This window comes from Phymastichus coffea, unplaced genomic scaffold (assembly GCF_024137745.1).
Source record: "Phymastichus coffea isolate CEN01 unplaced genomic scaffold, Cenicafe_Pcof_1.1 PCOF00015, whole genome shotgun sequence".
Taxonomy (NCBI): Eukaryota; Metazoa; Arthropoda; class Insecta; order Hymenoptera; family Eulophidae; genus Phymastichus; species Phymastichus coffea.
This window is the reverse complement of record NW_026706826.1, coordinates 5,283,191-5,308,891: the sequence shown is the minus strand read 5'-3', so window position 1 is coordinate 5,308,891 and position 25,701 is coordinate 5,283,191. Positions and strand designations below refer to the sequence as shown.

General features: G+C 34.0%; 1 protein-coding gene across 2 annotated transcripts in view; it reads right to left on the bottom strand.

Annotated features, from left to right (window-relative positions):
* Positions 1-25,701, bottom strand: part of LOC131675032 (uncharacterized) — a 257,161-nt gene that overhangs the window by 63,571 nt on the left and 167,889 nt on the right. For both annotated transcript variants that reach the window (XM_058953847.1, XM_058953846.1), the window contains one exon: positions 21,394-21,520. In XM_058953847.1, coding sequence (XP_058809830.1) covers positions 21,394-21,520 — 127 coding nt within the window. The remainder of the gene's footprint in view (positions 1-21,393; positions 21,521-25,701) is intronic.

Genomic DNA, 25,701 nt, shown 5'->3' with positions numbered 1-25,701 from the left:
TTAATAACTAATTTTACATAAATGAATCGGGAAAATAACAGCATGATAGGAAAATTTCGCAGCTTCTTGAAACCTCCCACACACTTTTTGATTAGAAACATAGTTGCCGCGCAATCATTGAAAATAACTCAAAGTTTTAAAATTACAAATTAGAAAAATGAGGTAAATAATCGAAAACAGTTACTTGAACGAATTTTAGCAAATCAGTTATATAGTCCACAATTAAATAATACCCTTTTTTCGTTCCAATTTATTTAAACAACGAAGTGAGTTAATTAATTAAGTTACTAATTGTAAACATGTAGGATCAAAAGATTTTCGCGTAAAATATGTTAAATAATAAGGAACTTGCGTTATTTTTAAGAATTAATTGTAATAATTTTATATAGTAAATAAATTAATAATTATAAGAGAAACTGTAATAAAAATGGTACTTGGAGAGTCATCTAGCGAGATAAGGCCCAAACTCTTGAACGCGCGCCCCCAATTCTCACCACGCCCCCGAACCAATTAGGGCCCGAAATCCGAAAGAGAAAAGGAGGGAAAATCTCGGTTGGCCAATTAGAATTCACTGGCATTTCCACTCTTCCCAAATTTTGAGGGACTGAAAGAGGGATTTTCCTCCCAACCACCCCCAGGGTTTAAAAGGGCGTGCGCAAGCGAAAATCGCTCTCTCTCACGCTCCTCGCAAGGCTCTAAGTGCATCTCATTGACCAAGTGCCAGGTCCAGATTGACTTCTCCCAGTACCAGTGAATTAAATAAAAGAAAAGTAAGTTGAAACAAAATTTTATTCACTATCTCTCCTTTTCCTCTTCTTGTTAGAGTAGCCGATCGAAACTCGTGAGAAATAGGTCTTCGAAAAAGTATTTCAGCAGGAATTGGGATACTTTTTCAATAAGACAGTCGCGCCGTTAAATAAAAATTAAAATACTTTTTATGTGATAATTCCGGCAAGGTTTGGGATTTTCACATCCAAGTCCCGATTCCATTGGACCCTGGTGTTTGATGGAAGGCTTGTAGTCCAGTTTATTTTTCACTATTTTTACGCGAAACGCGAAGTAGAAAAGCTCTAATTCTCCAATCGCTCGTCCCGGTTTAAGCGTACGCACGCAAACCAAATAGAGCGCCTGAGATTACGTCCGCCTCAGACGTACCTGAGATAGTGACCCGGACGTCACAATATAGTTATACAAAAAATACAAAAAAAAAAAATAATATTGCATAAATTTTATTATAACTAACGGCAATATAACTCGCTCACTAACACTCGATTGGATGCATTTCTAATTATGACAATGAGTACATGTGCATTGATATAAAATTTATAAATTCTTAATGAAAAATTTTTTAGTGTCTATTGTTTTAAAATATGCACATTAGATATACCATCAAATTTTGAAGAATAGTTATACTTTATAATTGAAGGCATTGTATCAAAATATATTCGGTTTTTATCTGTAGTTTTATACGATAGTATTTGATGCTTTGAAAAATTTTTATATGTTAAGAAAATTTGATTTGCCAACAAAATTGGGAAAATGATATTAAAGCCCTGCCATAAACGACCCAAGTTAATAATGAAGTCAGTTAATAATGAACGACAATACATGTGAGGTTTGCGGAATGATATAAATTGTAGCTTTCAAATTATTTAAGAAGCTGGATTAGAGGAAAAAGATTGATATAAAATAAAATACGGTGAAAGAAAACTTATATTATTATTTACTTTTAATTGCATTATTTATGAAAAATATGAAAAAGAAATTAACCTAATACAAAATAAAAACATTAAAAATAGGAGATATCAGCAAAACTTGAAAAGCAATAAAGATCGACTACATCATAATAAAGATTCTTTACGAAAACAAGAATTTAATAAAAATATTATTAAGAAGGAAGAAAAATTTTAATAATTACGTGAAAAATTTGCTTTACAAAAAAGAGAAAGTTGTCAGAAAATGGTAAAAATATGATAACAAGTAAAACGAGAAAAGGAAATAGGTGTCAATCGAAAAAAAACATAGTCAAAAAATTAAAGATTATCCTGAAATGTTAAAATAATAACAGATGAAGGATGACAATGGAAAAAGGAAGATTGTAACAATTACAAAAGTTTCCAGACAAATTAAAAACAAATTAGAAAAATATGCTATACGGAAAAGACAATATTGTTGAGACACTAATAATGACCCAGCTTTTGAATATTGCAAAGAATGTAAAGCAAAACATTTTGTTTTGAATATACTCACGGTAAAAAGTTCACTAATTGTTGTCATAAAGGAAAAATATCCATGCCAGAAAATACTCTATATCCTCAAGAAATAGAATCTTTAGCAACAAGTGAAACTGCGGAGAGTATAGTTTCGTAAAAATAGTAAATTATACAATAATGAGTTAGCATTTGCTATAGAAGATAAAGTCATAACAAATTATATATTTATATATAAAACTTATTTGTTTGTTGATTATAATATTGCTGTATTGCAAAAAATAAAATAAGTAAATCGTATTTTTAAATCGGGTATATTTATAAATCCTTATTTATCATTATTATTTATTGTTATAATTGAATTGACCTAATTCATTCGTCACTTTTTAAATATTTTGAATTTGATTTGTATTTTTGGTATTTATAATTTGTTTCTTATTTTTCATTTCCCAAATTTTTCTGAAGTCAAGCGACTAATTACGTATCTTTCTATATAAAAAATTTCAATTATTTCATTGTAAGTTTTGCGTTGTTGAAGTATTAACTTTATTGATTAATAACTGTTTATTACGATTTTTGTGATAATTTCAAATTATGCCTAAATTACCTATATTACACTCTGTATTTTTTACGCTGTTTAATTTTTCTTTAGTGTTATTATTATTGTTGTAAATAAGAGAAAACGATTTTACACATTTGCGAAAAGAGTGTAAAAAGGTTATCTAATAAAAATCAGTCAAGTCTGAAATCGGAACACGTACCGTTTTTTTATTCTCGCAATAATTTTAAAAATTAATATACAAGAAGGATCATGAGATAAAATAGTGAGGAAAAACTGGTTTTAATAGTAATTTCATTTCATTTATTTATAGTTAATATAAATTAAACAAGAGGAAAAACAATTATTATAGGAGGAGACTTCAATGCAAGAACAGGAAACGAAGGAAGGGAATGGGAGACAGAAGAAAACCTAGAAGAAATAAAGGCCAAGGATAAAGTGTTAAACGCAGAGGGAGAAGAAATGATAAAATGGCTAGGAAAAATGGGCTTAGTGATAACGAATGGGAAAAAAGAAGGAGATGAAGAGGGAGAAATAACATATATAAGAGCGAGAGGAATGTCAACGATAGACTATGTAGTAGGTAACGAGGAAGGTGATGAGGCGATAAAAAGGGTTAAAATAAAGGAGAGGGTAAAGTCGGACCACTTACCAATAGAGATGGAATTGGAAGACAAAATAGCGGAAGAAAGAAAAGAAGAGGAAGAAAGAATGATAGACGACTGGAGCGAAGAAGGTATAAGGGAGTATCAGAGATGGATAGACGCAATAGAGGGCACAGATAAATGGAAAGATATAAAAAATAGAGTGAAGAACGCAGTTGTAAAAAAGAAGATAAGGAAAAAAAAGGATCAAAAAAAAGCTGGTGGAGAAAAGAATGTAAGGCAAAAAGGGATAGGGTGATGGCAGAGTTAAATAAGGTAAGAAAAGGGGAATGAGACTGAGGCAAATACTTAGAAGCAAAGAGAGAATACAGAGAGGAAATAAGAAAAGCAAAAGAAGATGAAGGGAAAAGAGTGGCAGAAGAAATAAGAACAGATAAGACGAGAAGAAAATTCTGGGATAAAGTGAATGGCAATAGGAAGAAAAGAATTGGGTTATTGGGCAGAAATGGAAAGAAATAACGGATAATATAAAAGAACATGAAACTCCGACAGACAGACCGGACATTCTTGCAAAAGTATTCAATCAGAAAGTACAAGTAATTAAAAAAGGTACACCCATGTTATAGAATTTCAAAAACTTGGAATACCTTACATGCATATGCTATATTATTTTTCAATAAAAATTATGAATTCAACACTCCACAAAAGGTTGACGAATTAATAAATGCAGAAATACCCAATGTCAATATTGTTATAACCACTACTAATTAATGAAATAAAATACAACGATATGTAAAAGAAACTAAAACTTGTATTATAATCGTTGAAAATAGCGTGTGTATATAATATCAGCTCATGAACACAACTAACTAACTAATAATAATACAGATTACTTAGCAACCAAACAATCACTTAGTAACCAACAAATTGGAATGTATCGAATATACTACATTGCTCCTCCTTCATTCAAATTGTCGCCCCGACAATCTAAATAAAACAAAATACTCAGAAATCTTGACTCTTGAACCTTGAACCTTGGTGGGGGATTATCATGCTGTGGACCTCACCTTGTATATTACCTTGACATTCGTCTTATATCTCACGGGAAAAACCACAGCTCAAAATAACCGTGAGAAAGGTAAGTGTGTTACCTATCGTGGCATGTAGCTAACCTATCAATATGTATAATCTTCTTTTTGTGTTTTGGTGATTGCTGGATGCAGAAAACCACGTCGTTAATCTTTTTGACGATTCTGTAAGGTCCTACCCAAGTACTCTGAAGTTTTGGTGTTTTTCCTTTGACTTTGCGAGGGTTAAAGAACCATACTTTTTGGTTTACTGGAAAATGAACATGTCTAGCTGTCTTATCATAAGTTTTCTTTGTTCTTTGAGAAGCAATAGCGATGTTTTGTCGTGCCGAATTGTGTATAGTGTTAAGTGTTGATTTTAACTGTTGTACGTAATCAGTAGTTAACAATTCTTCTCGGTTGGGAGGTGATCCTCGTAATAAATCCAACGGAAGTCGTAGATCGGCACCAGTGTACATTTCAGCTGGTGTAACGCCGGTGGTAGCATGAGTCGAGGATCTGTAAGCCAAAAGATATAAGGCAATCCACCGATCCCAATCTATTTGATTGTCTGCGATGTATTTAGATAAATAGTCTAAAATTGTTTTGTTCTGTCTTTCTACTTGTCCATTTGATTGCGGGTGTAGGGGTGTTGTTCGTGTTTTCTTAATACCTAACAGATCAGATAACTCTTTTATTAAAATAGCATCAAAATTAGTGCCTTGATCAGTATGGATTTCTAAAGGAACTACATATCGACATACAATTTCTCGAACAAGCACTTCAGCAATAGTTTTTGTTCGCATATTAGGAAGAGGAAAAGCTTCTACCCATTTCGTAAAACAATCAGTTATAACTAACAGATACTTATTTCCTAAAGAAGAAATTGGAAAACGGCCTAAAATATCCATTTGAAGTCTTTCAAATGGTAATCCTACATTATAAATCTTCATCTGATTATGACCTTTATCAGATGGACCTTTTCTAGCAACACAAGTGGAACAAGACTTACACCAATTTTCAACATCTCTTTTATAAGAAACCCAATAAAATCTTTTACGAATCTTATCTAAGGTTTTATTTACACCAAAATGACCTCCTGACGGAGAATCGTGAGCTTCTTTCAAAACGATATTGGTAAAGTCTTTCGGTACAATCAATTGAAGAATTTTGAACTTCAAATTTGGGCTAATCTTTTCTTTATATAAGATATCATCTACAACTAACAACGAATCCCATTGAGACAAGTATAATTTTATAGATTCATCCTCCAAAGAAACATCTTGCCATAAAAGTTTGATGTTATTCTTTTTACAATTTAAAATGGTCTTAATGACATTGTCCTGATGTTGACGTTTTCGCCAATCAGTTAATGAAGACTCTTCAAAACAAATACGACCTACAGTACAATTGTTATTTAAGAATTTAAATTCTAATTTCGAACAATAAGTACAAGATGAACTGTTACAGGGTCTTCTCGAGAGTCCATCTGCATTACCATGCGAAATACCTTTACGATGTAAAACTTGAAAGTCATATTGATCAAGTTTTCCTATCCATCTTGCTAATTGACCATCTAAGTCCTTAAACGAAAGTAGCCATGTTAAAGCAGAATGATCAGTTCTGATGAAGAAAGGTCGACCGCATAAATAATGATGAAAGTTTTTTACAGAATCTATAACTGCTAGTAATTCGCGACGAGTTACACAATAATTTCTTTCTGCCTTAGACAAGACGCGACTATAATAACCTATAACGACTTCTCTATTATCCTGATTTTGAGAAAGGACAGAACCTAAACCATGATTAGAAGCATCAGTATCCAACAGAAAAGGTGAATTTAACCGAGGAAAAGCTAAGATAGGTGGCGAAGACAGAGCCTTTTTCAGATTTAAAAATGCAGTTTGACATTCATCCGTCCAAACAAAAATATCTTTTCGATCTGCCAAATTGTACAAAGGTTTAGCTATAGAAGAGAAACCTTTAATGAAACGCCTATAATAAGAACACAATCCAGTAAAACTTTTAATTTGATCTTTATTTACTGGAATCGGCCATTGAGTTATCGTTTCAATTTTCTTAGGATCTGTTTTCTTGCCGAATTCGGACACTATATGACCAAGATATTCTACTTCACGTTGGAAAAAATTACATTTCTTTTTATTTAATCTCAAATTTGCTTGCCGAATCCTTGAAAAAACAGTCCTAAGGTTGTCTATCATGTCATCAAATGATTTAGCCATAACCATGACATCATCTAGATAGATTAAGCAAATATCATCAAGAATATCTCGAAGAATTTTCTCCATTAGTCGCTCGAAAGTAGCGGGAGCATTGCACAACCCGAAAGCCATAACAATAAATTGCCATAAACCGTTATCAATTGAAAAAGCAGTTTTTTCTCTATCTTCTTCACGGATTTTTACCTGCCAATAACCGCTTTTTAAGTCTAAAGTGGAAAACCAAGAATTTCCAGCCAGTTTGTCTAGAGTGTGATCTATTCTAGGTAAAGGATAAGAATCTTTAACTGTTTTTGAATTTAATTTACGAAAATCAACGCAAAATCTCCACGCACCATCTTTTTTCTTTTTTAACACTATCGGAGAACACCAAGAACTGGAAGATTCTTCAATAACACCTTGGTCTCGCATGTCTGAAATCATTTTATTGACTTCAGCTTTCAGATGAAATGGTATAGGACGAACCGATTGTTTAATAGGAACTGAATCTGTTAATTGAATTGTATGCTCAATAAGGTTACATTTACCTGTTACATCGTTATCTTCAAAATATCTTGAAAATCAGTAAGAAGTTGTGAAAATTTATTCTTTTGAGAAAAATTCAACTCTTTTGAATTTTTCTCAAGTAAATCTTGTAGTTGAGCAGGAAATTCAGTACTTAATTGTATAATTCTAGAATAAATTTTTTGGTTAACGTTAATCCTAACAGAGTTTGGAACATCAGAAAAAATGTCATTAATAGAATCTGCAATTCCGGAGTTATTCAAAAAATCGCAGCCAAGTATAAAATCATCGATTATATCGGCAACAAAAACTATCATACGAACAGAATATTTACCTAAACAAATCTGAACAATAGTCTTAAATTTAATAGGAACACTTTCACCTGTAGGGTATTTCAAAGAATCCTGAATGAGAGGAATGCAAAGGCAATTTTTGTCAACAAATTTTGAATTCAAAATAGAAACATCTGAACCTGAATCAATTTTGAGTATGCAAGTCTTATTATCTACCGTGCCTTCGAATTCAAAAGTTTTAAAATTTCTATGAACTCTACATACCCGAGGAAAAGAAGTAAATTGAGGAGCTCTTACATCAGTAGTTAAACTCGCTCCCGAAAGTCTAACAATATTCAGTTTTCCTGTTGAGAGTTCGGGCAGTGTGTACGAACGTGGCCTTTTTGTTTACAAGCAAAACATTCAACGTTTTTAAGCCAATCCTTAACGTTGAAATCCTTAGCTTTTCCATTCGGAGCTTTGAAGTCAGTTTGTTTGTCTGATATATATTGCGGTGAAGTTTGAGATGTTTTAATCTCATTCTTTTGTGAAAATGAAGTCCTATTCTGTTCCCTGATAGTTTTAATTTCTTGTGCTCGAGATAAGGCAATCTTTAATGACGTAATTTTTTCTAACTGAAGTATTTCTTTAATCCCTTTATTAAAAATACCAGTGATGAATTGAGAACAAGCTATTTTATCCTGAACTTCACTAGAATATTCCGAATAAGCTAAAGTAGCTAATCTTTCAATATCAGCAGCCAAAGTCGGAAAATCTTCTCCTAGTTTTTGACGTCTGGTGTGAAAGAGTGAATAACTAATAGATTCTAAATGTTTCTCCCAGAATCTTTCTTCTAATTTCTGTATCAGTGAATGAAAAGTTATTGTTTCAGATGTCGGATAACTTCTAAGAATAGATCGAGCATCACCACGTAAGCACGAACCTAAAACTACCATCTTTTTATCATCTGTCCAACGATTAGCTTTTGAAATAAGCTCAAACTGACACAAAAATTCGCAAAGTGGTGCTGAACCATCGTATGTATCGACTTTTAGAGTGTAACCTATCCCTAGATCTGTGAGTGGAATCGGTGTATTCGTTGCTGGATATGCTTGCGCGAGGTTGGGTTGAGCATGTGACAAAATACGTGTGTTTGTGAGGTTAGAAGGATAGCGACTTAGCTAGTTGACTTCCTGACGAAGTCGGTTGAACTCTCGACGAAGCTCAGAGAAGTCTGCATTACGCGCGCGCAGCTCTGTTACGAGACTCTGCTCTTGGCTGGCCTGTAGCTGTAGCGCCTTTTCAAGTTCACAGCGTTGAGCTTTTTCAGCATCCAGCTGAGCGCGCAATGTTGTCACTTCTTGAAGAAGATCATCGGACATTGCTCGCGACTCGCTCAACGACAGCAATGCCTCTTGCAGAGCCGAATTAGCGGTCGATGCAACAGCAGGAAGTACAGGGTGCAGTGCAGGAGTATCTGAAGGGCCACTTAAATTCGGAAAAAATAAATTAGTACCTGTATGTTGGGTTATGTCTGTGACATCCGATTGTTGTTCGAAATGTCCTTGTGTATTAGTGGCGATATCAGAGGCAGCAGCTATTGCAGCAGCAACCGAAGCGGCATCAGCAATATTCGTCGTAATTGTATTAGCGCTTGCCGCTGCCTGCGCTCTTGTCCTCGGTGGTGTCCGGTGTGTAGACATAGTTGAGATTCAAACTTAATAGAAGAAACAAATGTCGGATCCCGGACGAGCCCCCAAAATGTTATAACCACTACTAATTAATGAAATAAAATACAACGATATGTAAAAGAAACTAAAACTTGTATTATAATCGTTGAAAATAGCGTGTGTATATAATATCAGCTCATGAACACAACTAACTAACTAATAATAATACAGATTACTTAGCAACCAAACAATCACTTAGTAACCAACAAATTGGAACGTATCGAATATACTACAATATTTATCCAAAATTACACAATATTGTTAAACAATTCATGATTCATCGCCCTTGTGGTGATCAAAATGTTAATTCTCCATGCATGGATAAAAATATAAATAAATGCACTAAATCTCTTTCAAAACCATTTACTCCTACAACTAATTTCCAAGCATGGCTATCCGTAATACAAACGGAGTAATGATAGTACTAAAATAATTTTCAAAGTAAAATTTTCCATCAAAGTTGCTAATAACACAAATATGTCGTTCCATATAATCCTTACTTGTTATTAAAATACAACTTACATATTAACGTTAAAGTGTATTCAACAGTACAATGTATTAAATATTTATTTAAATATTACTACAAAGACTACGATGGTGCGATCATTAAAATTCAACGTACAAATATAAATTATAATAATGATGAAAATGCAAATGAGTGTCAGAATGAGAATAAAGAAGAATTGAACTTCGGTAAATAAAATCAATACATTAACACAAGATACTTATATCGATCTGAAGTAATGTCCAGATTATTAGAATATACTTTATATGCGATGTCATAAATTTTTGTAAAAACGAATAAATCAGCAGCAACATTTTCAACAATGTGAGCGTTGGAAATTTATAAAAAGTCCAAAGAAAAAAAAAACATTCGAACAAAGACGAGCGCTAAAAGATGAGAATTATGAATACCATCAATTGGCAGCCGCCATGAAATAAAAAAAATGACTCTCAAGAACTATACCTTACCAGCACGTACATGTCGTGAGAATCGGATAACACAATCGTAAATGCATGAAAAATAGATTAGATTAGGTGGCTAACGCTGCCCAACGAATCATCATGCCCATCCAAACCATCATGTTCAACCATCCCATCCGAACCATCATAATTACCATCCCATACATCGTGCCCATCGGATCTATCATGCTCATCCATTCTAACAATCATGTGCATCCATCCAAACCATCCAAACCTTCATCCTCATCCGAACCATCACGTCCAACCATCCTTACCCAACCACCGTGCCTATACGAACTATCATGTGCAATCATCCAAACCATCCTAACAATATTACCCATCTATCCAAACTATCCCAACAATACTGCCTATCCTTCCAAACTATCCGAACTTTCATGTCCAACCATCCCAACCCAACCCATCCGAATCATCATGTTTATAACGATCCAGTTTGATTTGCCCTTTCTCCCACTGTAAAATAGCAACCCGTCGTACACAAGAAAACTGAAGAAAAGAGGTACTTGAGCGAAGGCGCTCTTCTCATATACATATAAATCTGTTAGGGTAATTCGGCGAAAACAAGACCATATAAGAAGCGTGACGTCACGGGCGTGGGAAATTTATTGTTTACAATGCAAAATCAACAATTGCTAAGTTTTTTCTCATGAACAAAAGCATTTTTTAGTCAATTTTGATGCCCTGATCTTGAATTTCATGTTATTATAGTTATTAAATATGTATTTGTTAGTTTAATTTAATTTACAAGTAAATAGTGTTAGTTATTTTGCAACAAATAAGTATATTGCAAATTCGAATATAACAGCGATCGTAGGGTATTAAGATAGAGAAGCAATAATTTGACACTTTGATAACTGATTTTTGACTGCGTTATCAATAAATAAAAAATTTATAATTTATTTAAACAATTAAAATTCCGTTGCGAAATAGCAATTCGACTGTATATATCTATAAAATTAATGATAACGATTGTTACCCGTTTGTTGATTTTATAATGGCTAAAAGAGGAATTTACGAATTCGTTATTTAATTATTATTGAAAAATGGATTGTTAAGTTAGTGGTTTTTCTTTTGAATAATGTTCCACTTATCACAAATAATTTTTTTATGTAAAAATTTTCCATAAATTTATTGTAAATTCTGTGTTATTTAAATATCTAACTTATATCACATATAAATTTAAAAGGCGATTTTTTCTTGAGAAACGATTTATATTAAAAAATTTGTTATTCTATACTCGATTTTTTAAATCACTAATTTCAATTTCGATTGAGCCATTTTGCGACAAAACCTGTTCAAAGTTTATGCTAATTTCAAAAATAGTGTTGTAGGGGCTACCAAGCGTAGAAAGGAACCAAATTCGCAAGTATAAATTCGCTCGTCGCTGCGACAAGAGGATTCACTATCCTACCTTGCTTAGTAGCGCGAGCATTGAACGAAATAAAGACTCAGCTATTTCCTGACACTGATTTCATTATTCAGTGGTTAGCCTGCTAATTCCTTTTCCTTACGATAATCTAAGCGCTCAATTCATAAGACTCTCTTTTTTATGAGAAAAAAGTAGCCTTAGACTATCTCCTCTCTGAAATGAATAATCGTCTAGAAATGAAATTGAATATTCGTTGCGGCGCTGAATCGAAACAGTGAATACTGTGTTCGCTATTCGGTGATTATTGAAATATCAATACTTATAGAGCATTCACGTGTCAACTTCTTGCTTACTCTCGGAAACGCGATTATAAATAAAATAATTAGAGTCTGAACTATTTACTTTACTAACGTAAGATAGAATCAAACGTTACATCGTCTAATCATCATGCCCATATATCCAACCATACGAACTATCATGTGCATCGAAACCATCCGAACCATCATATCCAACCATCCCAATTATCGTGCCCATCCGAACCATCATGCCCATCCATCCCAATCATCGTGCCCAACCATTCAACCCATTCCATCCATCCAAATAGTCCTTATGTAGAAGGAAAACCATGAATCAGAAATCAAATTATGCAGGGAAACGGACGGACGGATAGACAAAAAAGTGGTATCACTTTAATATAATAGTAGAAGTAGATTAACAAAATTTTTTTTTATTTACTCCAAAATTTATTAAAAATCTGTCTACATTTATAAGACAATAAGTAAATTTTATTATTAAACAGAAAAGATTTGTATGTTATCAGCAGAGAGTACTGAATACTGAGAGTACTGTGAGTATTCTATCTTGGTCTTGTAATTTGAGAGATGGAGTTTTCAGTATTTTATGTTTTTTTAGTTTAGTGTATAACGTGGTGATTTACCGATAATTATTTACCACGCTACTTTTGGATTTACAACGAAATCAATGATTATAGTTAAAATGATTACTAGGGCAAATTGATCTAATAGTAAGTCGTCATAAAGTAGAAGCACCGACCTAGATAAGGAATGCCGAATTACGGGCGCCAGGCACGGCTGAATTTTAATTTAATAACAAATAAATTTAAATAGCGGAGGAGTGACACTCCGAAAGAAAATGAGCCAACTAAATCTACGGTTAATAATTTTACCTACGAAAAATCGGATTGATATTTGCGTGTCCGAGGTCAAAACTTCAGCTAAGCTCAACTATCTTATTCTAGGTGGTGGATTAACAAGACAGTTTGTAGTTGAATTTGAATGTTGTGATTACACTTACCTTGCTCGTCATAATTCTGAACATAAGGAAATTTTAATTTAGTTTTAAACAGGGATTAGACAAGGTGATTGTGGAAATTTCAAAGCAATAGTTCAAAGGAAATTTGAGCCATTTTATTAAATGAAAACGAATGTATAGATGTAATGTGTAATAATTTACAAAATCAAAATTGTGTTTTATGTACGAGGTCTGTCCCGGAAAGTATCGGGCCTATGTTTATATCTTCGCGCCATAGTGTTCGAGCGACCTTTACCGGACAGAAACGTCAACAGTAAAGCCTCACGAATCTATTGATTACTTACTGACACCTGCCGGACGTATAGTTCATGCGCAGCGTGTCTTTGTTTACAGTGCCTTTTTCGCGTTCGTCGAATTTTGATATTGTCAAAAATGACTGAAAAACAAGATCAACGAATTTGCATCAAATTTTGCTTTCAACTCGGAAAAACGAGTTCGGAAACTATTGAAATGATGCAAAAGGCCTTCGGAAGAGAGTGTATGAGCAAAACACGAATAAAAGAGTGGTATAAACGGTTCAAGGATGGTCGCACTTCTGTCGATAGTGATTCTCGTTCCGGCCGACTTTCGACGACAAAAACCGCAGATAATATTGAGCGGGTGCGACTTGCAATCGAACAAGATCGTCGTATGACTGCGAGAACTAGAAAAAGACCTTGGGATACCAAAAACTATCATTTCAGAAATTTCAACCGAAAATTTAGGAATGAAACGCGTGTGTGCGAAATTCATCCCAAAATTACTCACAGCAGAGCAGAAGAACATTCGCTTAGAAATTGCTCTGGACAATCTGGAAATGGTCAATAATGATGATAATGTGCTTAGAAAAGTTATTACAGGTGATGAATCATGGGTTTATGGATATGATCCTGAAACAAAACAACAATCTTCACAGTGGAAGCATTCTGAATTGCCAAGACCAAAAAAAGCACGTCAAAGTCGGAGCAATGTTAAGTCAATGTTGATTGTTTTTTTCGATTGTGAAGGTGTTGTACATCACAAATATGCACTAACAGGTCAGACAATCAATAAAGAATACTACGTTCAAATTTTAAAACGTTTGCGTGATGCAGTAAGAAGAAAACGGCCGCACTTTTGGAAAGTGGTGACTGGCTTCTCCATCACGATAATGCGCCAGCGCATTCATCCAATCTTGTGCAGCAGATTTTGAGCAAACATAATATCGCATTGCTTCGACACCTCCATACAGTCCCGACATAGCCCCTTGTGACTTTTGACTGTTTCCAAAACTAAAAAAACCACTCAAAGGACACCGATTCGATGACAAAACAACGGTTGAAAACAATGCAACGAGTGTACTTAAGGCTATCCCTAAAAGTGAGTTCCAGGACTGTTTTGAAAAATGGAAACATCGATGGAACCGTGTTATTCAATCAAGTGGGGATTACTTTGAAGGATGCCACCCACCAGATGATAAAGAATAACGCTAGCACGAAAATATAAAGGTAGGCCCGATACTTTCCGGACAGACCTCATATGTATCTGTTGAGTGTGTAGGCTCTCTTTACAAACTATTTAAAATTAATTAAACAAATAATGTATTTTTAAAGTTCGAGACTATGCTACACAATACTCCACATTGCACTACCACATTAAATATTAAATGAGCGAGGGTATAAAATAAATGAATTAATTGCCGGCATGTTATACTCTTAAAAAATCAGTGAGTTCAATAATTGAACAAGTGAATAAAGCTACTTATTAGCAAGTCGTGCAGTACTCACATGAAGTGCTGAAACCGTCCAAAACAATTCCTTGTGCCAGTTCAAGCATAGATAATAAAGTAACAGCAATCAAGCTATAATCTAAATTACAATTAAGCAGCAATTATAACCCCGGTAAACACAAGCAATCTATAGTGTTATCGCACACATGCACACAGCTATGCTAATTGAAAAATGAGAAAATTTGCAAAGTAGAGCAATTACAAAATTTTATGTATAGAATTCAGCGTCTACACTTTACAAAAGCCGTAGGCAAACTCTGGCTTTTCCTCCTCCCTTTACTCCCTTTCAGCCGCGAATATTCATAATCAAGCAGTATCAATTTTATTTCAATTCGGCATGGAATGCTATCTCTCTCTTTCATCTATCTACTCTGTTGGCCTGACTCTGTCTATCATTTCGTCTAGGCACAGTAAGTGTGATGCGCTGTCTTTATATATTCATTGAGCCATCTCTTTCTAGTTAGCTTATTACTATCCGTAAGATAGCATGGTCCCCGCAATACAGGTATATGAATATTTTAATTAGGACGCAACATTTCGCATATTAGAATTATTAATAATTAGAGATGTCGATATATGTTTCTTGCGTAAAATTTAATAATTTTAATTTTTTTTAATTATTACTTCAACGGGGATTTCTTCGTTGAGAAATGCATCGCACAGCAATGAACCGAATTCTTTTGATGATGATTTCCTGCAGGTATAGAAAAGTTACTGTTGGCTTAAAGGCAATAAAATTTGGAGGAACAGCTCGTAGAAATTTTAATTCATAGTTAATACGATGGTGCTCATCGTTTACATGAAATGAAGATATAAAAATAATTACTACTAAATTCTTTAAATTCTTAGAGCTAACACGCTAGTGCAATACAAAGTACGAAGAAGCTGGCCTTTGGCTATTTGGACTGCTTCGAAAAATTAAAATTAAATTTATAAATAAATTTATTGCATTGAAAATAGGTCGTTACAAGTGGTGGTAATCAACTCCGAGAGAAGTTTACTGATAAGTTTGTTTGAGTAGTTTTGTAGTCCTGTGTTGTCTTATTTTGCCAAAAAATTTTGAATTTCTTCTTTTACTGATGCAATCTGTAAACATTTCCGGATAATATCGTTTGTAACGAGAAGGCGCGTGAGTTCTGCGATGTAGGAGTTTCGATTTCAATTATTCTAAAATTTCAATGTTCGAATTTGAAGAAACTTTCCACAGTTAGATGTCATATGTCCAGACTGGCTTGAGTACTGCTTTATAAAGTTGAAGTTTTTTTCAGTTCTTAGCTCAGATTTTTCTCCAATGTGCCCGTACAACTTCCTCCATTTCAGTCCTACTTGTTTTCGTTTTGTGAATACGTTTATTTTCATATCAACCTTCTATCTAAATGTATGCCTAGGTATTTGACATGGTCTTTTTGCGGAATTAGTCTTTCAATGTAATAAGTGGACAAGTATCTTTACGGAAAGTGAACATGGTGTAAATTGATTTACTCTCGTTTACTACACTACGGTATCGATTGATACAATAATGTGATCGATCACTGAATAGTGATCGATTTTATTGAAACTTTGTGGGGTGTTCGTGGGCATATTGAACTGTAAAAGACACGCTTAACATTTCTGGTTATCTCGATAGTTCCAACTTAGCGCTTGATTATCCCAAAAGCCACCAAATACTCTTTTTTTCTTGATTTTTCAAATTAATGTAAAGAATAAAAAAAAAATTTTTTTCAAAAACAATAGTACAGTTTTTTGGAAAATTTATTCAAGATTTCAAAGCCTACCTTCGATTTTTTGTGCAATCACCGGTTGCTGAGATATCGATGGTTAAAGACATAAAGATCCTTTTCCATTTAAAGTTCGATATCTCAGCGATAGGTAGGAGTATTGAACTTTTCAAAAATGCAAATTAAAGTTGAATAAACAAGTTATCCGATCCATATAGTGGCTGAGTTAGAAAAATTTTTTCCAAGTTCGTAGACTAAAAAAAAAACTGAAAAAATTTAATAAAAAAATTTTTTTGGTATTCATGAGGATTGAGTAGAACATGTTGCTTGAAAATTTTTTGATTATAAGATCTCAAAACTAGAAACTTCAAACTTTAAAACGCTTTTTTTTTAAATTCCAGTATGACCATTTTCAAGAGAAATACAGCCAGTTAAAAAGCGTAAAAAAATTTGGAATTTTTTTTTGATGCTTTAATTTTTTCCACTAGTGTATTATTCTCCATGAATGTAGCCAATTTTGGAAATGATTATCAAGATAAGTTTGTAATATATGTGATGCTATTTTTAATTCTTGATGTGTTCTTAGTGCTGCTATATCGTTAGCATATGTTACTGTCGAATTATTTGGAGACTCTGATAGGTATGTGTATAGCAGGTATAGTGTTGGGCCTAAAACACTACCCTCTGATTCCTGTTCTTATTATTGGCTGTTTGATTTTTACTTGAAAGATTCTATCTTGTGGATAAAATTCTAGCAAATCGCTATAACATTTAGGAAAAAATCCCTTTAGTTTGTGTAGAAGCCTCTTATGCCAGACTTTATCAAACGCCTGAACAACGTTAAGGAATATGCCTGTGCAGTATTGTTTATTTTCGATAGATTTTCTCGCTACTGATACTATTCTATTCACTTGTTCAATCGTGGAATGTTGACTCCTGAAACCGAACTAGTGGTCCGGGATAAGTTTTCTGTCTATTATAATTGAGTTTATTCTAGCTAGTATGATTTTTTCGTAAATTTTTGAAAGTATTAGCAGTAGACTAATCGGTCTGTATGAAATCACAAACTTAGTTTCTTTATCGGGTTTACATATTAAAATAATCTTTGCTACGTACTTTCCATTAAGAAGGAAAGTAGCAAAGTCGAAAGCATACATTAAATAATATTGTTATGTATCTAAATGTTATTGTAGGAAGCTTTTTAATTATTTTTTCTGTAATATTATCATAACCAGGAGCTTTTCTGTAATATACGAGTATTATTATTTATTTGAAGTACTTCCTTCAAGTTAACTGGTTTGGTTGAAGTGCTGTCCTGAGGCATTTTAATCTTCTAGTAAGACTTTTTCTTGTTCAGAAATTATTCTTTCTTGTAGTTTCAATACTTCGTTTATATATTTTGCGAAAGTTGCCGTTTTTTCTTCGTCTGATTTAGTCCATGTTCCACAGTTTTTTTGAATGGATGGTATGAATGGTTCATCTATTTAGCCGTTTATTCACTTTCCACAGTGAGTATTCCGTTGCTTCGGTTGGACTAAGTACTCTGAAGTTCTTTAGTATTTCTGCATTTTTCTCTACGTACAATACTTTATTCAGCTCTTTAACTGCTCTATTTATTTACGTTTTATCCTGGCTCGATCTAGTAATCTGATACCTTTTTCTTATTAGTAATTTTTCTTTGATTTTTTGTTCGACTGTAGATGAGATGATTTGTTGAGATTTTCTCTTTGTTAATGGCTTCATTTAGGAATGAGTTGAGTGTTTGAATATTGTTTTCTATATTAGTAGCAGATTCGAAAACATTATATTTAGTACGTTCCTCTATGAATCGTGCATATTTTTTCCAGTCTGTTATTGTGAAGTTGTTTACAGTTTTGTGTACTGTTAAGTGCAAAATGACTAATATCAGGAAATGATGCAGGAAATGATCAGGAAATGTCTAAGCATGAGAAAGCTTCGATGTGTCTTTTATTTATACCTTTAACTATTGCGATGTCAATCAAGTCTGGTTTCTTGTTTCTGCCTGTTGGCTAATATGTTGGTTCACCAGTAGATATTGGTATGCAATTATTTTTAAGGAGAGCTGCTGAAGATTGAATCATGTAATTATTGTCCTAGAAAGCCGATACTTTTTGTCTAGAAACGAATACACACCGGCTGTAGTTTTAGTGGTTGCACTTAAAAAAATATATACGAGGTGTGTTCAAAAAGTAAGATGACTTTGTATTTTTAAGAAAAAATATTTATTTATTTATCAATATTTATGTTGTCCCCTTCAAAGTAATTCCCCTCAGATACAATACACTTATGCCAACGGTATTTTCAATCCTCAAAGCACTTCTCATAAGCACTTTTCGGTATAGCCTTGAGCTCTTCCACCGATGCAGTCTTTATCTCTTCAATCGTTGCAAATCTCCGTCCTTTCATAGGTCTCTTTAGTTTTGGGAACAAGAAAAAGTCACATGGGGCCAAATCCGGTGTATATGGTGGCTGAGGCATGATTTTGGTGTTGTTTTTAGCCAAAAAATCTCTCACAAGCAAAGATAGGTGAGCAGGGGCATTATCGTGATGCAAAAGCCATGAATTGTTTTTCCACAATTCTGGGCGTTTTCTTCGTATTGCTTCTCGCAAACGGCGCATAACTTCAAGATAATACTGTTTATTGACCGTACGTCCATATGGTAAGAACTCCTGATGCACCACGCCATAGTAATCGAAGAAAACAGTGAGCAAAACTTTGACATTTGATCGAACTTGGCGTGCTTTTTTCGGTCTTGGCTCATCTGGGCTCTTTCATTGGGACGATTGGACTTTGGTTTCGATATCATAACCATATACCCACGATTTGTCATCAGTTATGACTATTTTGAGTAAATCTGGATCGTCGTTGACGTCATTCAACAGTTCTTGAGCGATGCTCATGCGACGGTTCTTTTGGTCAAAATTTAGCAATTTCGGAACAAACTTCGCTGACACACGTCTCATGCCCAAAACGTTAGAAAAAATTTCATGGCACGAGCCAAGCGATATACCAACATCCTCAGCAACTTCTCTGATAGTGATTCGACAATTTTCCAATTTTCTTCACTGCTTGAACGTTTTCATCAGTTGTTGACGTGCTTGAGCGTCCAGAGCGAGGCTCGTCATTGGCATCTTCCCGGCCATCTTGGAAGAGTTTGTACCACTTGTAAAAATTTTTTTTACTCAGAACAGTTTCACCGTATGCCACCGTCAACATTTCAAGTGTTTCGGAGCACTTTATTTTATTTTTTACACAAAATTTGATGCAAATCCTTTGATCCATATTTTTCGATAGCAAGAAATCGCCGAGCACGCAAAACACTTATAATCTTTACGCCTCTCACAACCAAACAAAAAATGCTATACACTTGAAACTTGGTACAGATGTTCGAGACCAGTGTACCAACATAAGAAAACAAAAAAATCGATAATCGAAAGTACGTTGCCCGTGAAATTTGAAAAGTCACCTTACTTTTTGAACACACCTCGTACTCTGCAATATCTAGTTCGTGTTTGCAGTATTTATAGTCAAGGCTGCTTGCTTTTCTTTTGTCATATAAGTATTTTCTGTAGTACCAGTGGCTGGTAATAAACGAAAAATTATACTTTCCTAAATTTTCTTTCTGTTCACGGTCTCAGGTCGTCGATGAGACGTTTCTTCCATATCCGGTCTCGTTCATCTTCCATCAATTGTTCCATTCTGTCATTATTTCCTTCTTTCTTCATCTGCAGCGTCTGTTTTTGTTACGTCTTAGTGTCGTTTGTATAAGCTCTTTTATTCTTTAGCGAGAAGATTATTCGGGATAATGTCCGCTATCACGAGAACAGTCTTAGCCGAGACTCCTCTATATGCGCAGGCAATCCTCAATATTCCCTGTTTCTATACATTCGATAGTTGTTTTCTGCATTTCTTAACCTTCAACGCATCGAATCACACCTCCACCTCATAAAGTATGATCGAGTAGGTCGTAGACATTAATTGTAGTCTCTTTCATTGTCTTGGTTCAAATATGTTCGTCATCAAGCGATTGAGAGTGTAAGTAATCTCTGCCGCTTTCTTAGCTGTCTCTTATATGTGTGCCATAAGGTCAGTTCCGTATCTAGGATCGACCTCCAGATACTTGATCATCCTCCTAGTCTGCTTCTACGTATATCTGTTCGATTGAGATTAGAATGAGAATATTAATCCTGCTTCTTGTCAGAAGGATAAGTTCCGTTTTATCCAGGGTCAGGCGATGTCTAGTCATCTATCTGTTGACTTGTAACATCGTGTTGTTCAGTGCCAGTTTTGGGGTTCATGCTATCATCACCACTGCCACATCGTCAGCGTAGGCAACCACCTTGAATCCCGATAATATCTTCAGTTTCAGAAGTATTTCGTACAGTAAGTTCCCGAAATCTGAACTCACGATAGATTCCTGGACAACACCTATAGTGATTTGTTTGATTACTGTCCTGTCTGTCATCTTGTCCAATGTTCTACGGAAATATCCATTCAATAAATAATCACGGTAGCAAGTTGTGTGCGCGAAGACGTACAGTAGCGACAGGGTTAATATTTAATACAGTAAGATGATAATTTCCGTCTCTTATGTTTTCATTGCAATAGATATTACGAGGTTAGCTCAAAAATTGCCTCATCTCTTTAGTTAATGACTGTCTAACAGGTACATGTTCAATTGAAAAATTATACTTAGAGATAACATAATTATTAATAATTCATCACATCATTATCAAACCATTACGTTTTACCGAAAATATATAGAGAATATACGTAGAAATTCAATTGATCTTTCTTATTACTAACAATCCTAGTATGGAATTGAGATGCCTTGATAAATGTCCTAAAAACTCAGTACATGACAATCGCGACTAAGTTAATGACTTGTTTTAAATCTTGAATTTGCCAATATACATTTTTGATTTGCAGTAAAATTTACTGACTCATATATTCAGAGAAAGTTAAAAAATTATTTACATTGCTCATTAATGAAAATTGTAGATAAAAATATAATAACATATTGAATGTCCTATTTACCTCCAGTAGATGATTAGGTATTCTGAAATTTTGATCATATGTTTGTGGTATTTGTAATCCAAATTCATAAAAATAATTATTCCATTTGCGCAATTCTACTATGCAAGCATCAGCTTGGATAATTTCTCTGAAAATAAATAAGTATTTACAATTAGTAATTAGAAGTTGAAAGCAAATATATACTTATAAAGTATAGTGAGAGGATTGATTATGTTAATTTTCATGATTTGTATAAGAGAAAGATAGTGACACCTAAGTTAAAAATTTCGACTAACGATCAAAAAATTTGTATATAATTGATTTACAATTTAACTATTGGATAGACTGATGGGAGACTAGGGTGTAATTGATCATAATTTTAATAATAACCAGGTACCAAAATATAGTTAGTTGTGGATGCAAATTCTACCACGAAGATGAAAAGTAAGGGAGAAAGTAATAATCATTTAGAGTAGTCATAGGAGTGTAACGGTCCCATATCGTACATGGGCTTCTAGACTATTTCTCATTTTCACTGCATTACGGCGAACCGCTAAACTTGCAAATCTACACCTATCAATTAGTATATGAAACGGCGCCACTTCACGTATTATATGAAGAGTCAAGTTTCATGACCATATAAGGAGCATAACGTCACTCTACTCATAGATATAGATATACCAATTTTTATTGTTCAATTAAAATGCACCATTAAGAGTAATTTCAATAAATCAAAGTATTTTTTATATATAGATTTTAGGGCAAAGTTTTAGATTATTATATTTTCAAGTACTTCTAACTATTGTATATTATTGAATTTTAATGTATAAAATTGATAGAATTGATAATTTTTAAGTAACCAATTGTATGTTTACATCATAAGATTTGACCAAAAACATAAATTAATTATTATTCAAATATTATTAAACAATTTAAGTATTTCTTATTTGTAATGATGTCTATAAGCGATAAGTTATTTTTTTACGTAAAAAATTTTAATTATTTTATTGTAAAATTTGCGCTATTTAATAAACTAACTTTATTAGGTACTAACTTTTTATTACAATTTTTGCGATAAGTGCAAATTATGCTTAAATTATCTATATTACATTCTGTATTTTTTACACTGTTTAATTTTCTTTAGCGCTGTCCATTTATTTTAAGCAAGAGAAAATAATTTTGCACATTTACAGAAACAGCGTGAAAAGGGCTATCCTGCAAAAATGGGGCTCAGAAATTTGTGTATAAATAGACTCAATTTTGCACAAGTGAGAGATATTCTCTCCTAGCCTTGCAAAGTGAGCGCTTGAGGTTGAATAAACTTAACTTATATCTAAGTTGTTTCTCTCTTGTGATTAGCTAAGCAAGCATTCCCTCTTCTATTGTAATCTATGCTTGACTTATAGAACTTTTCACGCTATGAGAACCTTGAGCTAAATCACATCCTCTTTCCAAGAGAGACTTATACTCTGCTTATGGGACGCTTCGCACCATAAGAAACTAGGGACAAGCCTATCTTTCCTTAATTCCATTCCAAACAATCATATATATTTCATTATATAAGTTTGATTATCGAATTCAATATTAATATCATTACTTCAATTTTTAACGAATTCTTACCCAATAACGCGACAGACCACGAAAGTATCAACTAAATACAAATAATAGGTGATAAGTAATAAAAAGGCGTAAGGATACCTGGATCCCGAGTGAATGTACGAAGAACGAAAGAGATAGGGAGAGTGAGAGTGAGTGAAAGAGAAAAAGAGGTAAAGAGGGAGAGAACGTATGAACGAATGAAATGGACGGAAAGGACACGAACAACTATGTTACACACACGATTGAACAGGACTTGCAACGGATAGGTAATATGAAAGTGGTTCCACGTTCCAGGTCGGACAGAAGTGGATTCCGTTTGATCATCATGCATCTTTTTGCATCATCTTCGAGTCGCTCGAATGGTTTTTATCCCATTCTAATTAAAACAAAAAAATAATAGTTGTAATAAATTATAATAATAAATTACAAATCATAATTAATAATAATAATACATTTTTACATTTACATATAAATTCCGATTAATATTTCGACGTTTGTTACTTACTTTTTCTTTAATCATCATACCGATACGCGTCCATACTAAATATACCCTCTTTTCAAGAGCTTACAAATGGTATCTATCACAAGTACAATCAAATAGTTTTTCTAATTTTTTCAAACAATTATTCATCGATGAAAATTCCGAAATTTTAAGTACATGTTTTATTTCTTGCCAATTTTATGGAAAAAATCATAGGAAAATTTTGAGCACAGGATTTTCTTACTCTTTCCAAAACATATCTAAATCACTGATTTAAAAATTATTTACATCAAATATAACCTGCGTTTGAGCATTTTTCTCGAAAATTTAAGTTTAAATTATAGAAAAAAGTGCACATGAAAGAAAATGTTCTTTTTTCTATGTAGAATACAGTGGAATTTCCTCAGATTTTTTTTCGAAAAAAACATTTTTCATCTTTTTCTCCCAAATAGTGATGCAAAAAAAAAAAACTTTAAAATTGTCTGCAACATGAGGTCTTCTTCTTTATTTTTAAAATAAGAATGACATGTAGATAAAATTTAAGGTTTATGAAGTGCAATAAACTCTTTACGTTTTCGCACTAATAAATTTTTTGATTTAGCCATTGTCATCATACATCACAGAAATAGTTGTTGACATTGGAATCGTTCACGATCGACTAGTTCATTTATAATCAATGATGAATACACGTAATCAAGGTAATATACAGTTTTTACTCTCCCATTTGTTAATATCCACTAAATTTTTTTATTATTTCCATAAAATCACTTATTATCCGATATTGATAATGTGAACCAAGTTTGAGCGTACGGAGATACACTGAACTACCACCTAAATGGATTTATACAGGGAAATCAACGAAATTAACCAGTTTTTGCTCCCATTTGTTATGAGGCCCAATATACTTTTAATTTTTACATATAATGGTTGACTGTCCTGCAAATAAGAAATGGACAAAGTTTAAACCTGAGAAATCACCTGAAACTGCTCTATATCCATTGTGACGGTAAACGTCAAATTAGCGCTAATAATCTAACCTAATTGCTGCCTGCGGGGGCAGCACCTACCGGGGAGACGAAAAACGTAACGAAGGAATTCGGCACGCGAGCAGACGGAACGCGCGCGATTGAAATTGAACCAGTGAAGGTTTGACCATCATTACGCTCGCCCGCAATCTTAATACTATCTACCGCTACAAGAACCGCAGGGGCGAATTCCAAGAGCAGAACGTCCGTACCAGGCTGATTCCGAGTGACCGCTGTTGCCGAGGTGCCGTGCAGCTGCCACGAGTATACACTGGAGCCGGCGGAAAAGCGCTGTGTCCTGTGACTTTGGAAGTGTGTGAGAGATTTCGCCATCAAGGGCGAAACCACGTGCGCGCGAGTTCGTGATCTGCGACAAAACTGTAACTGACCGTTTTTTCGCAGTGCGACTCGTTATCGTCCACTTCGTACGTCTGCAATATAAAGGTAAACTGGCCAGCTTAATTTCGCGGTCGCGATACGATTGCTGCTCGGTTAATTACACAGGCCGACAGAATTTGACAAAAATATTTTACCAAGAACCCGAGTATAGTTTTCCGAAGGTTTTTTGCGCGCTGAATCCGAATCCGAGGTCAGAATTACTCTGGTGGCTCCGGTTTTCGAGATATCCTAACCTTAAGGTGCAAAAAACGCGATTTTTGCCTATATTTGAGGTTATGTAGCAAAGAAAAGAAATTTTTTGTCAAAAAACTGTATACATCAAATTAAAGTATGAGTTTTCTTCTTTCAAATGCCGTTGAGTATGCTCGGATATCTTTTCTTTTCTTTGCTACATAACCTCAAATATAGGCAAAAATCGCGTTTTTTGCACTTTAAGGTTAGGATATCTCGAAAACCGGAGCCACCAGAGTAATTCTGACCTCGGATTCGGATTCAGCGCGCAAAAAACCTTCGGAAAACTATACTCGGGTTCTTGGTAAAATTTTTTGTCGGCCTGTGTTATTCGTCCGAAGCGTGCATGTAGTAGCTCTACGAACAAAGAGCAGCGAGCGTCCCGACACTGCATGTTGTTGTTGAGCGAGCGCCGATATAAACATAAACACGCGGGCCGATCTAATGTAGCGTTTTAAGAGATAATAAAGAGTTTTCGTACACGATATTAACAAGTACTTTCAGAGCGTTCTCTTCACTCCCGTAGATAGTTGGTTGACTGACATCCGTTCCCTCTTGCTCTCCGACTTTCTTATTTGATATAGGTGATTGCGA